Raw genomic sequence first — 16,467 nt, forward strand, 5'->3', positions numbered from 1 at the left:
AATAATAATAATAATAATAATAATTTTATTATTTATAGCCTGCCCATCTGGCTGGGTTGCCCCAGTCACCCTAGCAAACAATATACAGTGGTGCCTCGCAAGACGAAATTAATCTGTTCCACGAGTCTCTTCGTCTTGCGGTTTTTTCGTCTTGCGAAGCACGGCTATTAGCGGCTTAGCGGCTTAGCGCTATTAGCGGCTTAGAAAAAGGGGGGGGAGGGGGAAAACTCGCAAGAACTCGCAAGACGTTTCGTCTTGCGAAGCAAGCCCATAGGGAAATTCATCTTGCGAAGCACCTCAAAAGACGGAAAACTCTTTCATCTAGCGAGTTTTTCGTCTTGCGAGGCATTCGTCTTGCGGGGCACCACTGTATTCAAGAACAGGAGGCATCATCTATTTGGCAAGATGACAGTTTAATATGAATCTTGCCACCATCAGCGGCATAATGCATTATCAGTGGGGAAATATTATTATTTAAGCCACGTATTTAAGAATAGAACACCAGACGTATTTCAGATGTATACAAATGTATAACCAAACCTTTCTCCTACACAGGGCATTCTAAAGCAGTCTAAACAATGTATAAGAGACCACCTAAGAAGCTGGGAGCAGCGCTATCCAAAAAATCTGGTGGGGCAAGGAGAGGTCTATCCACCATCCTGGTAGTTCAAGAGACCTTCCAACTGACCCATACTTTTTAATGAAAGCTGTGCTATGCTCTTTCCGTGTGTGTGTGTGTTTCTCTTAAAAAGCATCTCAAATGACAACAGACAAAAATGACTTCTGAAAGAACCTCAAACAGCTGTCTGTACAGTGGTACTTCAGGTTACAAACACCTCAGTTTACAAACACTTCAGGTTACAGACTCCACTAACCTGGAAGTAGTATCTCGGGTTAAGAACTTTACCTCAGGATGAGAACAGAAATCGCACAGAAGCAGCACGGCGGCAGTGGGAGGCCCCATTAGCTAAAGTGGAACCTCAGGTTAAGAACGGTTTCAGGTTAAAAACAGACCTCCGGAACGAATTAAGTTCATAACCAGAGGTACCACTGTATATTTGTTCATTCACAGCCAAGAAGACATCAGTGTCCGGCAGCTTCAAATCACAGTACAAAATTATTTCATCCGCAGATTGTCCAATAATGTTATGTGCAAATATCATTTCATCTGCAGACCATCCAACAATGAAATGTGCAAAAATAAGGCAGATTCTCAACGGCTGTAGAAACACTGAATTAAATGAATGGAAGTTGGAAGTTGGAAGTTGAAATAAGGAGGCAACTCCAAAATGGTTGAGCATACATGCATCCCATTTGACAAATTCCTTTCCGCTGTGCTCCCATGAAAGATGTGTTGGAAAGGTCTAAGTGTGAAATTGCCCTCTGAATCCAAGACTTCCTACTGATGCTTCCTACAGTGGTCAGAAGTGGTGGAACCTGTATATACTCATTTTGGGTCAGCCAACCTAAAAAATAGTGTTAAATCAACTCCCTCCCTGTTTGATTTGGACATGGCTCACAAAGAATGGTTATTTTTAAAAACACACCCAGAAAAAAAAAATTCTGTTCTGAAACGCCTTATGATGTTGAGCGTTACAACAAAACAAAACTAGTCCCAGAAGCACTTTTAATTTCTCTCGTGCCAGGTTTTGCTGCTTGCCAATAGTGCCAAGAACCAATGCCCATTGCCCAATTCATTAAAAAGAGACTGGTTACCATTAGCATTCTCCAATAGTGTGACAGTTGCCCCCCCCCCCAATGCTGGAGGAGACTCTTGAGAGTCCCAGGGACTGCAAGAAAATCAAACCTATCCATTCTTAAGGAAATCAGCCGTGAGTTGTCACTGGAAGGACAGATCCTGAAGCTGAGGCTCCAATACTCTGGCCACCTCATGAGAAGAGAAGACGCCCTGGAAAAAACCCTGGTGTTGGGAAAGATTGAGGGCACAAGGAGAAGGGGACGACAGAGGACAAGTTGGCGGGACAGTGTTCTCGAAGCTACTAACATAAGTTTGACCAAACTGCAGGAGGCAGTGGAAGACAGGAGTGCCTGGCGTGGTCTGGTCCATGGGGTCACGAAGAGTCGGACACGACTAAACAACAACATATACCCAACACATTTTACATATACTTTTGATTTTTTTTTCAGAATCACAAAACATACTTCTAATTACTAAATGGATGTTACCTTAACTTCAGCTAAAGTTGGGGATGGATGGATCAATCAAGCAGTCACTGTCAGTTTCACTTGTGATCATCCATTCCCCCTATTCATCTGCGGGCTGTTGTTTTTTAACGCAAAAATAGCATTTAAATACATATTTTTCACAATGTATGAACGTCTAACCCTGCCCCCTGTGAACTAGGCCTTCTTATCCACATTTTTTTTTAGTGTTACAAAATTTGAAGAAGTGTGAAATCCAATGGACGACTCTATTTCGGTCTGGACTTTACTGCGGGAGATCTGTATCATATTGCAATGTGGCAAATAATTAATTCTGCAAGAATCCCTAGCTGCTTAGTATGGATTGCAGAAGCACTCGAAATTAAAGCATTTAAAATATTTTAAAAAACAAGGTTGCAATTAAAAAAATAAGCTTGTAAAGTCGCTTTATTCTGCACCCTAAGGAACGACCCTGCTTTGCAGAAGTGGTCCGCTTCCCAGAAGTTCTCATCATTTCCCCTGCTTGGGTGTGTAGCTTGTGATCCCAGAGAACATTTTCTTGACTCCAAGTTTTAAACTACTTGGCCTAAGTATTTTTGTAACATTTTCCATCTCCAGCACGTGCCAAGAATCTGTGAATGGCAAAGGCCAATATAAAAACCACCCACGTTTCTAACCAGCGCATGGCAAAATGTGCTGTTTCTTAATACCCTTCAGTGCATCCCGGTGCCACACTCTCACTGACCTGAGGAGGTGGACTGGAGTCAAGTCTTGTGACACAAACCACAAATCGGTCAGGAAACACTCGCAACTCTGCAAAAGAAGGAAGCACAGGGATGTTGTGTGTATCTTTGCCCCACTCCCTCAAATACACACATACTAACAAGCTTAGACGCCCCTCTCTAAGCTGCTTCATCCCTTAAGATTTTAAACACGCAGCACTTTTTTCAACTGGCATCTATGCTAATGGCATTACTTACTTCTCTTGACAGACAAGAGCGCCCAAACTGCATAAGCCTCATGGAAATATGTTGAAGTCAATCGCTAGAACTGAAGAAACCCCCCCAAAAAACCCCAAACCACAAGATTTTGCCACACACAGAGGACAGAAAATAAAATATTACACTCCTATTTCTTTGCACCTTGCCCAATTATTTCTTTTTCTTTTTTCCTTTTTGGGAATATGTTTTATTGGGATTTAAAAATCTACACATCATGCAGCACAGAAGCAAAAAAAGAAAAAGTCTGAATTAGGTTTTCTTTTCTTTTTCATTTTGTCACAAGACGAGAAGATAGAGTATGACACTAATGATATTCATGTGGGTAGAGTCAGTGCATCATGTTGTCATAAATCTGCTGTTTTCTTTTTTCCTTTTTTCTTTACCAAAATATGTTTTAATGACACAGCTTTGCCTTTGACTTTCAGACTATTTTTTAACTTAATTTTACAAGTGTAGAGTTGTAACAACACCAAATACATATCCATATTTAGATATTTCTCTGAATCTCGAGACTTCCCACCATCCCCTGCATGGGTCCTGTTATCAACTTTTTCAACCGCATATTATTTCATAATCCATATTTTATACCTCTCCATATTATCCATATTATTTGCTACTGTAATGGTTCTAGGGGTTGCTCGTGCGTAAGCCGGTGCAAACACCTGGCTGGGTTGCCTGAGTGAACCTTTTCTGTCCGGACAGCCATTCACCCGTGGCTGCCTCAATTGCTGGCAGAATCAGTCAGTGGGCATTTCTTAAACTTCTTCCAACAAAGAAGCTCTTTGACGCCTAGTCTCCTCCTACTTTCTCTGCGTGAAAGCCTTCTACGCAAGGAGGGCGTAGGCAGCAGAGGACCCCTACTCTCCCTGCTGGTCCCCGGCAAGGAGTCATGGGACCGCCTCACCGCTTCCCCCATCTGCCCCCCTTCTCCACTGGTGCTACGCTGATTCTCTTCCCCAGAAGATGGGCTGCCTCTCCCAATCCCGGGACGCTCTCTGGAATCCCTCTGAATTTTGCTCTCTCCCTCCGGCACTGATGGCAGTTCCCTGACATCCACGTTACAAGGGTTATTAAAAATCCTGCTAATGTTTTCATCTGCTTACAATGGCCTCCTAAATAAATTATAAAATTTTCCCATTCTTTATTCATGTTTTTGTCTTCTTGGTTCCTGAGCTTCCCGGTCAATTTTGCCATTTTGGCGTAGTCCAACACCTTGATTTGCCATTCCTCTCTAATAGGGATTTTTTCTTCTTTCCAATTCCCAATCATTTCTTAACCCATATCATAACACATGGCATGGAAACTAGACTTTGTGAGCCAAGCTAGTTGTGGCATTGTGAGAATAGAATGAATGTACCCTGAAGTTGAGACTCCAATATTTTGGCCACCTCATGAGAAGAGAAGACTCCCTGGAAAAGACCCTGGTGTTGGGAAAGATTGAGGGCACAAAGAGAAAGGGACAACAGGGGATGATATGGTTGGGCAGTGTTCTCAAAGCTACTAACATGAGTTTGAGCAAACTGCGGGAGGCAGTGGAAGACAGGAGTGCCTGGCGTGCTCTGGTCCATGGGGTCACGAAGAGTCGGACACGACTAAAGAACAATAACACCCTTTTTTTGTTATTCAAACAGTAGCTGTGGGGATGGGGAGCTGCGCGTGCTCTCTCTCTGTAGTCCTGAGAGAAACAGCACCTCTGAAATTGCCATTCGCTCATACGTGGTGGACTTGTTAAAAAAAAAAGTCACAGGCTTTTGGGGAATGATACATAATGAGTTGAAGAAGATGTTTAAAACAGTCATCTCAAAAAAGCCTGAACAAAAAAAGTTGGTTAAATTGTTTATGTACGCTACTACTGCAGCCAGAATTTTGCAGGCACAGTAATAGAAAGAAGAAGTTTCAACAAAAGAGGAGTGGACTTTAAAACTATTAAGACTATGCAGGGATGGTGAAATTGACGGCAAAAATAAGAGAGCCAAAAGACGAAATGCCTGTGGAAGAGTGGAAACCCTTTCCGCACTATCTGAGAAAATACTATAGTCAAATGAAATTGCAGGCAGGACTTGAGATAAAAGCAAAGGAATGCAAATCATAAAGGAATGTCATGTAGGATGCACGTTATAGAAAAAAAAGGATTACATTTAAGGCAGTAGATCAGGCACCCCCAAACTTGGCCCTCCAGATGTTTTGGGACTACAAATCCCATCATCCCTAGCTAACAGGACCAGTGGTCAGGGATGATGGGAATTGTAGTCCCAAAACATCTGGAGTTTGGGGATGCCTGCAGTAGATAAAGAATTTGAACAGAAACATCATGGAAGTAAGGATGGGAAGTAAAAATGTTAAGGAAAGATTGTACTGAAACTTAATTGAATTCTTATCCCCACCCCCACATGCCCCCAAAGTGAAGAACTAGACTGATGCATTTATTTATTTTAAAAACTAAGCTCTACTATAAGAGTAAACATCCAGTGTTTAAAAAAATGTAGCATTAATTTAAAGACGAACATGATTCAAGCAGGGATTTCAGCCTAACTCTTAAAAGTTCTGAAAGTGATGTTATTTCTGGCAGCGTAAGATTTGATGTCATATCCTCCTATTTGCTCCTTGGCTTGGGGAAACATGAAGAGAGACCAGGTCCAATGACATCACCTAGAATCGGTTTTCTAGAAGCAGGCTGGGCAACAGCCCTTTCTTGCATGGGCTTGTACCACCCTTTGACAATGACCGCTCCCCACTTAAAACGGGGGGCGCCCTTTGCGTGGACGCGTGCAGCCCTGGATCTGGAGTGGCCCCATCAGCATAGGCTTTGCCTTCCCTCAGGTGGGATACCTGGAGGTCCCCGCCTACCCCAGTGAGTTGTCCAATCCCACCTGGGGGAAGCGTTGCCAGGGAAACCAGGCCAGGTAGGGGGAGGGATTACCTGCCCACACAATAGAGGGTGGATCTTAATTGGTAATCCTCACTTGGCTCCAGAGCTTCTCCCACCCTACCCACCCTCAGTTAATGTCTTCTTTTGCAGGTTAACTTTTCTTCATAGGTTTTGCAGGTTAACCTGTCTCCACAGGTATGCGGGCGCTGCTACGATAAGGTCGCTGTTAAAGGGCCGGAAAGGAATTTCCCTGCATTGGCAGGTTTCGCCTTTCCCGTAGCAAAACGTCACAACTTTGGCGGTATTAGGTCTTGGGCGGAATCCTTTAGTCCATCTTCCTCTTTGCGGCGGCGATACCAGGGTTCCCCGTTAAAGGGGTTTTTGAAGGGAGGCTTTGGCCGTACGCCGAAAGGTCGTCATTGCTCTCCCCTGCGGCGGCGTAACGGGGGCGGCTATCTCTGCTTGAACATATGTTCTCCAGAGCCGGCCCATCCCCCCCCACACACTGGATAACCCTGATGCTCCCTAGGTCCCTGGCTGGGGACTGGGGAGGGAGAACGCCCAATGCCTGAGCCAAGGTCTACCCACATTTGAAATTTAATAAAGTTGTGGCCAATTTAATCCCATAGCACGTTGTCTAGAGTCGTTATTCCACATGACGGGGGGGACCACTCGGGATCTGGGGACTCCGCCTGTCCACGCAATAGGCCTGACTCACAGAGCAAACTCCACTGATTTACAATCTGGAGACTCGGGGAAGAAAGCGCTGAGTCTTGTCCTCGCAGAAATGTGGTGTGTGGCCCAGCCAATTACCTTGACCCGAGTTAAAAGCAAACTTTAAAAAGATTAAGAAGTTAGTTAGCAGTAAAGAACGACAGGACGACAGCCAGATCTGAACGCAAATATTGGCCCTGATTCAGCAGACAGGCTTCCCTAGCAGCTGTAAGAAAGACTGTGTTTCAGGGTGCGGCTGAAATGGATCATCAGCACATCAGTGTTTGCTGCTGTGCTTCCGGCAGCTGCGATGTGTTGTCTCCATTCTTCTCGCACGAAAGAAGGGCATGTGCACTTGCTGCTGCTGTCTGGTAGCATCCTCCTTCCACCCCACACATAAACGTGGAATTGTGTGACATTCAATTGTGTGTGTGGGGCGACTTCCGGGTCGGCGCCATCGCCGAATGGCGGACTCCCTCCGAGCTCCGGAGGGAGTCGGCTGGGTAGGGGTCGGGTCCTGCCGTGCCGGCGACGCGGGGACCCTCAAAAACCATGGGCGGAGATGCCCATGGACTTGGTGACTCGGCGGGCACCGTTTGCACCCCCCCGACCCGCGAAGGAGCCTTTTTAAAGGCTGCGGAGCGGGTGACGGGGGGGGGGGGGTGTGGTGCTGTGAGTCCAATGCTTTCCCTGCCCAGCGAAGCCGCATGCCATTCGGCGGAGAGCAACGACTTCTTCTTTGAAAATTTCGGATTTGGACTAAAAGGAACAACCCGTGAGTAAATTGATTGGACTTAAAAGGGAAATTTGATCTTTGAATTTGGAGCGAGCGGGGGGAGTGCAAAAAGGAAGTCCGCCCCCCCCGTTGTAGATGGCTCAACGCAAGGATTTGACAACTAAGATCGAGAGATGAACTTGTTTACCTGAAAAAAAATTTTAACTTCACGAAGGGAAATTACAATAATTGTGCTGGAGGAGAAGACTGATTTGTGGGAACTAAAGTGCAACCCCCCCGGGAACCGGGAACGATCCGCTATGAGAGACTGGTGAAGAGACACAGAAACTTTGACAGCTGTCAAAGTAGCTTTCAAAGCAGGAAAATAAAAGAGAACTTTGTTACGATGGCTTTGCTGGTTAGATTTGTTACAATTTGGACATAAATTATTGGAAATAAAGGCAACAAGTTATTTGACTTTTAGGTCTGATTTTGAAAGAAATTAAGTTACCATATTCCCTCTAGAGGGAGGCTGGGACATTGCAACAGTAGCAGCAAGTGGAAAAATACTATGAATTTGAGCAGGATCTGTTATCTCTTGGGAAAGCTGCAAAAACGAAGCATTATTTTGTCTACAGAGGTTTCTATACTAAAGGAGACAATGGATTTATCTATTGAAGAAAGGAATGGACTTGACGCAAGTTATGTTCCTGAATAACAAAAGCCTCTGTGGAGAACAAGAAGTTTCTGAATTAGAAGGTTTCTGCAGCAGAACAGGAAAAAGCAACCTGAGGAATAAGAGCTGGACCAAATTTGAAGCTGGAGTATTTGGAACATCCAGACTTTAAAAGGACCAAGAAATAGAATTTAAGTTAGACTCTTAAACATAGAGGTCTGGATGGAAGAACAATGACTTTTTCTGAGAGTTTTTTCGAGATTGGACTTTCTGAAATTAAAAGCTATCAAAAGACGGCAAAGTGGAGTTGAGATATAGACGTGGATACACCAGGCTGGCAGTAGACAATGGATGAACTTTGGGGATTGGTACCGGGGAATGGGGGGGGGGGGAGATATGGAATCCAAAGGCTGTAAAATTATATATTATTTCTTTCTTTTCTTTTTTCATGTCTGTTGTTTGAAAATAGGGGAATTCGTGGAAGGGAAATGGGGTCGATCTTAGGGAATTATATAAAATATAAGGAGAAATGGTTCATTAAGATAAATAAGATAAATTAATTTGGAATAAATGGGTTATTTAAAATTACAAATAAGGTTTTAAAATTTGGGGTAAGAATCTGTGGAATCAATTTAAGGGAAATGGAATACAAGAGGGGGAGGGGGGGAAGTCCGGGAAAGATGCCACTGAAACCAAGTGTAAATCATATCTGTTTTTTCTTTCTTTCTTGCTATCTTTCCTTTTTATTCTGGAAAATTTTTAATAAATATTATTAAAAAAACAACAACAATTGTGTGTGTGTGGGGGGTACGTATGTGTGTGCCACATGTATTCACCCTGACATGGTCAACACAACCAGAGAAAACACCACTAGTTCAAGCAAGCGAAAGGGAGAGCGGAGTGGAAGGGATCATTCCACTCTACATTTTTTTTCTGTTCCAGAACACCACTGAGACTGGGGCCATTCTCTTTGTTTGTAGAAGATCTTTTTTCGAATTATGAGCTTTGCTCTGAAAAATCTCTCCCCCCCCCCATCTAATTTAAACATTTCATGCAACTGATGGTATTGTAACCAATCCGTAACATGGCTCCTTACTTTTTCCATTGATTTCAGTTTGGGTCCCCTTCCCCGTAAAGTACAGCAGTTCCCTGTAAGTCACCCACTGTCCTGAATGGGGTAACTGTGCCTCTGAAGGACCAGGTGCGCAGCCTGGGAGTCATTTTGGACTCACAGCTGTCCATGGAGGCACAGGTCAAATCTGTGTCCAGGGCAGCTGTTTACCAGCTCCATCTGGTACGTAGGCTGAGACCCTATCTGCCTGCGGACTGTCTCGCCAGAGTGGTGCATGCTCTGGTTATCTCCCGCTTGGACTACTGCAATGCACTCTACGTGGGGCTACCTTTGAAGGTGACTCGGAAACTACAACTAATCCAGAATGCGGCAGCTAGACTGGTGACTGGGAGCGGCCGCCGAGACCATATAACACCGGTCTTGAAAGACCTACATTGGCTCCCAGTATGTTTCCGAGCACAATTCAAAGTGTTGGTGCTGACCTTTAAAGCCCTAAATGGCCTCGGTCCGGTATACCTGAAGGAGCGTCTCCACCCCCATCATTCTGCCCGGACGCTGAGGTCCAGCACCGAGGGCCTTCTGGCGGTTCCCTCATTGCGAGAAGCAAAGCTACAGGGAACCAGGCAGAGGGCCTTCTCGGTAGTGGCGCCCACCCTGTGGAACGCCCTTCCAGCAGATGTCAAAGCGATAAACAACTACCTGACATTCAGAAGACATCTTAAGGCAGGGAAGTTTTTAACGTGTGATTTTACTGTATTTTTGGTTTTTATGGAAGCCGCCCAGAGTGGCTGGGAAGGCCCAGCAAGATGGGCGGGATAAAAATAATAAATTATTATTATTATATTATTATATTATCGATATTAACTCTCTTAATAGTAATAGCCTTGATAGGAGATAGCCATAAAGGTGTTTTCCTTTCCAGCAGATTTTTTATATTTCTCTCAAACTCTATACAGATTCTTCCTAAGAATATGGTTCATAAAACTTTTATAAATTTTTGCCTTCCCATGCCAAAGACATGCATGCCCGCTGAATTTGAAATCATGGCCTTCTAAGTTCAGGATGCCTGCATTCTCCAGTGTAATCCATTCTTTTAACCAACACAAACAGACTGCCTCATAATACATTTGCTAGTCTGGCCATTCTGTAAATAAACCTCTCCTGCCATCACTCGCTTTCTCCAAAGTGTTAAACAAACAGCTTACCACCATGGTGCCGACCCGTAATACATCGAAGATTCGTCCATCTTTTGACAAAGTAGGCTGAAATGTGAAAGTCGCCAGCTGCAACATAAAAAACAAAAACGAGGACAGCCATCAATAGATTTTTTTCATTGTTTAAAGCCAATGGCCATCACATATAAGCACAAATCACCTGGACAGGCTTATTGATTCGTGCTGCTTTCACACAAGTAGCACGTTATCAGAATATGCCTCTCCAAAAATCTAGAAAATAGAAATCCACAAAGTCAACAGAGTAGACTGCAACTTAATCCTAGCTACCAAAGAAGCCTGAACTGAAAACAAAACGAAAATATGTGTTTTGCTGTACAGCTTTAAAGTAGGCCAAAAAGCAGTGAATCCGTCTGCTTCTTTCCTCAAACTGGAAATGTCCCTTGTGGCATCTAAGGATGGCTTGGACAAAGGGATAGCCACTTCTCCATACTATTGTATTTCCCGCACTGAGAATTTTTCCTCTCTGGTCTCAGATGCTTGGGGAGGCTCAAATGTTTGTTTGCAAAGTACAGTCAAACCTCATTTTGTGGATGGGATCCATTCCGGGGGCCCGTCCGCAAGCCGAAAATGACGCACGTGAAAGCGCTACATCTGCGCGTGGCACGATTTAGTGCTTCTGCGCATTATGCAAGTGATGAACCCAGAAGTAACCTGTTGCAGTACTTCTGGGTTTGCTGTAGACGCAGAACAAGGTCTGACTGTAGATGCAATTGCTGTGGCAAATGCTCAACAACCAGCTATAAGTTGCATTCCTTCCTGCACAGTATATACTACATCCATGGCCTTAATTCTTTTGCAAACTGTTTAATCTGAACAAGGTGAATGACACATAGTAAATGCTGGTTGAATGGGCTTTATAGTATTACACTACAGTGGTACCTTGGGTTAAGAACTTAATTTGTTCCGGAGGTCCATTCTTAACCTGAAACTGTTCTTAACTTGAAGCACCACTTTAGCTAATGGGGCCTCCCGCTGCCGCAACCTGATTTCTGTTCTCATCCTGAAGCAAAGTTCTTAACCCGAGGTACTATTTCTGGGTTAGCAGAGTCTGTAACCTGAAGCATCTGTAACCTGAAGCGTCTGTAACCCGAGGTACCACTGTATTCATATTTTTCAACTGTATTGAAAAGTAAGTACAGTAGATGCTTGGGTTGCAAACGTGATCTGTGCCGAATGCATGTTCGCAACCTGCAACATTCGCAACCCGCAGTGTTCGCAACCTGCGTCTGCGCATGCTATCATAGAATCATAGAGTTGGAAGAGACCACAAGGGCCATCGAGTCCAACCCCCTGCCAAGCAGGAAACACCATCAGAGCACTCCTGACATATGGTTGTCAAGCCTCTGCTTAAAGACCTCCAAAGAAGGAGACTCCAACACACTCCTTGGCAGCAAATTCCACTGTCGAACAGCTCTTACTGTCAGGAAGTTCTTCCTAATGTTTAGGTGGAATCTTCTTTCTTGTAGTTTGGATCCATTGCTCTGTGTCCGCTTCTCTGGAGCAGCAGAAAACAACCTTTCTCCCTCCTCTATGTGTCATCCTTTTATATATTTGAACATGGCTGTGATTCGTTGCTTCTGCGCATGCGCAAAGCGCGATTTAGCACCTCTGCACATGCACGAACGCCGAAACCCAGAAGTAACCCATTCTGGTACTTCCGGGTTTCGGCGGTCCGCAACCCAAAAAAACGCCACCTGAAGCATCTGTAACCCAAGGTATGACACTTGCTATAAATCATCCTTATTTTTTTATTTTTTATTAAAATATTTATTTTGACAAAGTAATAATCATACATAAATAAGAATAAAAATGTGCACCCCACCACCGAGACCATTCAATTTTAACTATCCAACCTCCCCAAATTTCAACGCCTCTTGCGATGGTTTGACTCCTTTCTGTTTTAACAGTACAAATTCTACAAACACCCTCCATATCTCCCCAAAATCATTTCTCCTGCATATTCCCTGTCTTACCTTAATGGCATATGATAATTTATCATTAATAGCTATATCCCACACTCTTTGTACCATTCTTCCATTTTAGATTCACCTTGCCCCTTCCACTTCCTGGCTATAATAATTCGTGCAGCTGTCAATAAATTTGTGAGCAAACCCTCCTAGCCTGTGAACCTTCTACCCCATCGTAAATTAATAACAATGCTACCTCTGGGCTTTCAGTCAGCTTTAACCCAGTGATTTCTGTTATCTCCTTAAACACCCTTTGTCAAAAGAATGTACATATTTACACCCCCACCACATGAACATAATTCCCGGTTTCCTGGCATCCCCTGCAACATAACACCAAATATTCATTGTTTATTTGATTTAATCTGACTGGTGTTAAATACCATGAATTTATAACAATTTTCTTTTATTCCTATGGACAACATTTTCTTTCTTTTTTTCTTTTCAAAGATTTGATTGTTATCATTCACTTTAACACACCAAAAAGAAAAAGAAAGCAAATTTCTATCACCACCAAACAAAAAAGAAGGGAATTGATACATCAACTAATAGTCTTCAAATCATAAAATAAAAGTGGTCTTTTTCTATCGACCAGACTTCCCGTCTATTATTACAGATTCTGTATCATTTGTTCACTGCCATTACATGACTAGTTTTGTTCAAGTTTAATTACCCTTGATCCATTCATAGGTTTTACATCATTCTTACAGCTGCTACTGAAATTATTCGAATGCTGCAAATAACCTTAGACTACAATTGTTATTTTTAAATATATTTTAAAAACTTCCCATTTTGAGATAAATACCTGTTTTGGTTTATTTTTTTTTTTTTTCTGACATGCTATCTAATTCCGCATATTCAGCCAATTTTTGAATCCATTCTAATCTTGACGGGACTTTGTCACTTTTCCAATTTGCCGCAACGAGAACTCTTGCTGCAATCGTGGCATATAAGAAGATCTCTTTAACATTTCCAAGGTACATTTCTCCCATATTTCCCCCCATCTTGACGATCTATCTGCCCTGCTGTCTCCTTTCCTCACACCTCTAAATCTACCTTCCTTATAAGGTCATTCCAAATCTCCTAGTTTATCTCTAATATATGCAATGATAAGAAAATAACTACTGAAAATTGTGGTTGCTTTGCTCCTTCTCCTCCTGTACAATACTAGGAGCCAAGCCTTGGCATTACAGTGGTACCTCGGGTTAAGTACTTAATTCGTTCTGGAGGTCCGTACTTAACCTGAAACTGTTCTTAACCTGAAGCACCACTTTAGCTAATGGGGCCACCCGCTGCCGCCGCACGATTTCTGTTCTCATCCTGAAGCAAAGTTCTTAACCCGAGGTACTATTTCTGGGTTAGCGGAGTCTGTAACCTGAAGCGTCTGTAACCTGAAGCGTCTGTAACCCGAGGTACCACTGTAAATCTGAACCTGGTCTTTGTTGAATTTGCAGCGTCCCAAGCACAGCGGAATGATGAGGAGTACGTGCCACATACTCTATATTACTTTATTTACACTTCAAAGCTGGTAGATTACAGAAAAACATCTTGCCTCTGCCAGAGCAGAGAAAGCATCCTCTCCCTCTGAAGCACGGAGAGAACTGAGTGTGAACAGTGAAAAACAGGAAACCAGTGTACGTCACATCCAGTCTCCTTTCCCGTGAGAAACTCCAACAGCAATTGACTGTGGAATGTAAACACCTGTCTCGTGACAAGCACTTTCGCTGCACAGTGAAGAGAGCAGAAACCAACAGTCTTGTGGTTTGTCATCCTCTAAACTAGTGTTTCTCAAACTAGGGTCCCTGGCTGTTGTTGGACTACAACTCCCATAATCCCTGACCACGGGTCCTCCTTACTAGGGATAATGGGAGTTGTAGTCAACAACAGCTGGGAACCTAAATTGAGAAATGCTGTTGTAAACAAACTACAAGCTGTAACTAAAGTCTGTTCGTGGCTTACCCCTCATGGCTTTTTTGGGACGTGTGTGTAAACTATGGATGAGTTACTGGAAGCCCAGCAGGAACAGAGGAAGGAGTGATGTGCTGGTGGTTTTCTCACTGTGCACTAGTAGTTCTTCATGCAGCGCCGAGTTAAACAAGGGAACTCCCTTCCACAGGAAGCTGCAAAGGCCAATGACTTTGATGGCTTTCAAAGAGGAACAGGCAACTTCACAGAGGACAGGACTGGTGGCTACTAGCAACGACGGCTCGGCTCGGCATCCACAGTAGGAAGCAGCAATGGATCTAAATGCCAGTTGTTGGACTCGGGTGGCGCTGTGGTCTAAACCACTGAGCCTCTTGGGATTGCCGATCAGAAGGTTGGTGGTTCGAATCCCCGTGATGGGGTGAGCTCCTGTTGCTCTGTCCCAGCTCCTGCCAACCTAGCAGTTTGAAAGCACACCAGTGCAAGTAGATAAATAGGTACCGCTGCGGCGGGAAGGTAAACGGCGTTTCCGTGCGCTCTGTTTTCCGTCATGATGTCCCATTGCCCCAGAAGCAGTTTAGTCATGCTGGCCACATGACCCAGAAAGCTGTCTGCAGACAAACACCAGCTCCCTCGGCCTGAAAGTGAGGTGAGCGCTGCAACCCCAGTCACCTTTGACTGGACTTAACTGTCCAGCGGTCCTTTACCTTTTACCTTACACGCAAACCAGGCCGTTGCATTTATTTAAAGACTTGCCCAAACCACATGGATGAGAGAAGGCACTGTATGTCTTTCCACACTACTCTTTAAAATGCAATAATTAGCAGTTTACCTGCATGGAGCCATCTTAATTCATGATTTACCTCTATTAGGAACAAGTAGTAATTAAAGATATCCCATGGATCTCTAGTGTTTAGCTCCATGACACACTGACTCATATTTAACTGTTGCTGCGGAGCGGTGTTTTACTGCCGCTCTGTGTGTGACCTCACTAATACATTGGCTCCAAAAGTCACCTTTGCCTGGGGAGGTCAGGTTTGGGGGCCGAATAGGCCATTTGTCGTTCTGATGACCTGGTCCAGGAGAGAGATGGGCAAGTGAGAGCCTGTTAATCTGGCTGGCTGTCTCAGCAGCTATGGATACCATTGCTCACAATATTCCCCTGCACCATTTCAAAAGCTTAGGGATCAGAGATTTTGTATTGCAGCAGTTCAATTTTACACGTGAAGAAATGTAGCTTGAAATCTTACTAATTTGGAGAGGATCTGCAAAGAGGAGTGGGACAAAATACTCCCTGAGATTTGTGAAAACCTGGTGGCCACCTACAAGAAGCATCTGACCTCTGTAATTGCCACCAAGGGTTTTGCCACCAAGTACTAAGTCATCTTTTGCAAAAGGATCAAATACTTATTTCACTCATTATAATGCACATCAGTCTCTGACTTTTGTCTTCTGGGTTTCTGGGGGTTGTCCTGTTGTTACTCTGTCTCTCACAGCTACAATAAACCTACCATTAAAATTATGGATTGGTCATTTCTTGGAACTAAGCTCTTGACTTCTGGGTACTGGAATGTGTTGTTGTTTAGTCATGTCCAACTCTTCGTGACCCCATGGACCAGAGCATGCCAAGCACTCCTGTCTTCCACTGCCTCCCAGTTTGGTCAAACTCATGTTAGTAGCTTCGAGAACACTGTCCAACCATCTCGTCCTCTGTTGTTCCCTTCTCCTTGTGCCCTCCATCTTTCCCAACATCAGAGTCTTTTCCAGGGAGTCTTCTCTTCTCATGAGGTGGCCAAAGTATTGGAGCCTCAGCTTCAGGATCTGTCCTTCCAGTGAGCACTCAGGGCTGATTTCCTTCAGAATGGATAGGTTTGATCTTCTTGCAGTCCATGGGACTCTCAAGAGTCTCCTCCAGTGTTTTTACACAGACATTTAATCAAGAACAATAATCTTTTATATATACCTGAAGAATCCAACTTATCCCACAGTCTTACTTGAGAGATTTAATCAAATGCAACTTTCAAATGAATGAAAGCTGCGTATAGCACACCACCTGATTTCTTAACATAATTATCTATCAAATACATAACATAATTATCTATCAAATGGGCTGGTACAAAGCAATGGTCTATACT

General features: G+C 43.8%; 1 protein-coding gene across 2 annotated transcripts in view; it reads right to left on the minus strand.

Moving 5' to 3' along the window:
• SLX4IP (SLX4 interacting protein) overlaps positions 1–16,467 on the minus strand; it is a 106,311-nt gene that overhangs the window by 16,269 nt on the left and 73,575 nt on the right. Inside the window, exons 5-6 of one of the 2 annotated variants that reach the window (XM_079970172.1) lie at positions 10,416–10,493; positions 2,909–2,976 (exon numbers count right to left, since the gene is read on the minus strand). In XM_079970172.1, coding sequence (XP_079826298.1) covers positions 2,909–2,976; positions 10,416–10,493 — 146 coding nt within the window. The remainder of the gene's footprint in view (positions 1–2,908; positions 2,977–10,415; positions 10,494–16,467) is intronic. The other variant, XM_079970173.1, reaches the window with a different exon arrangement.

This window comes from Podarcis cretensis (assembly GCF_951804945.1).
Source record: "Podarcis cretensis genome assembly, chromosome: 3".
Taxonomy (NCBI): Eukaryota; Metazoa; Chordata; class Lepidosauria; order Squamata; family Lacertidae; genus Podarcis; species Podarcis cretensis.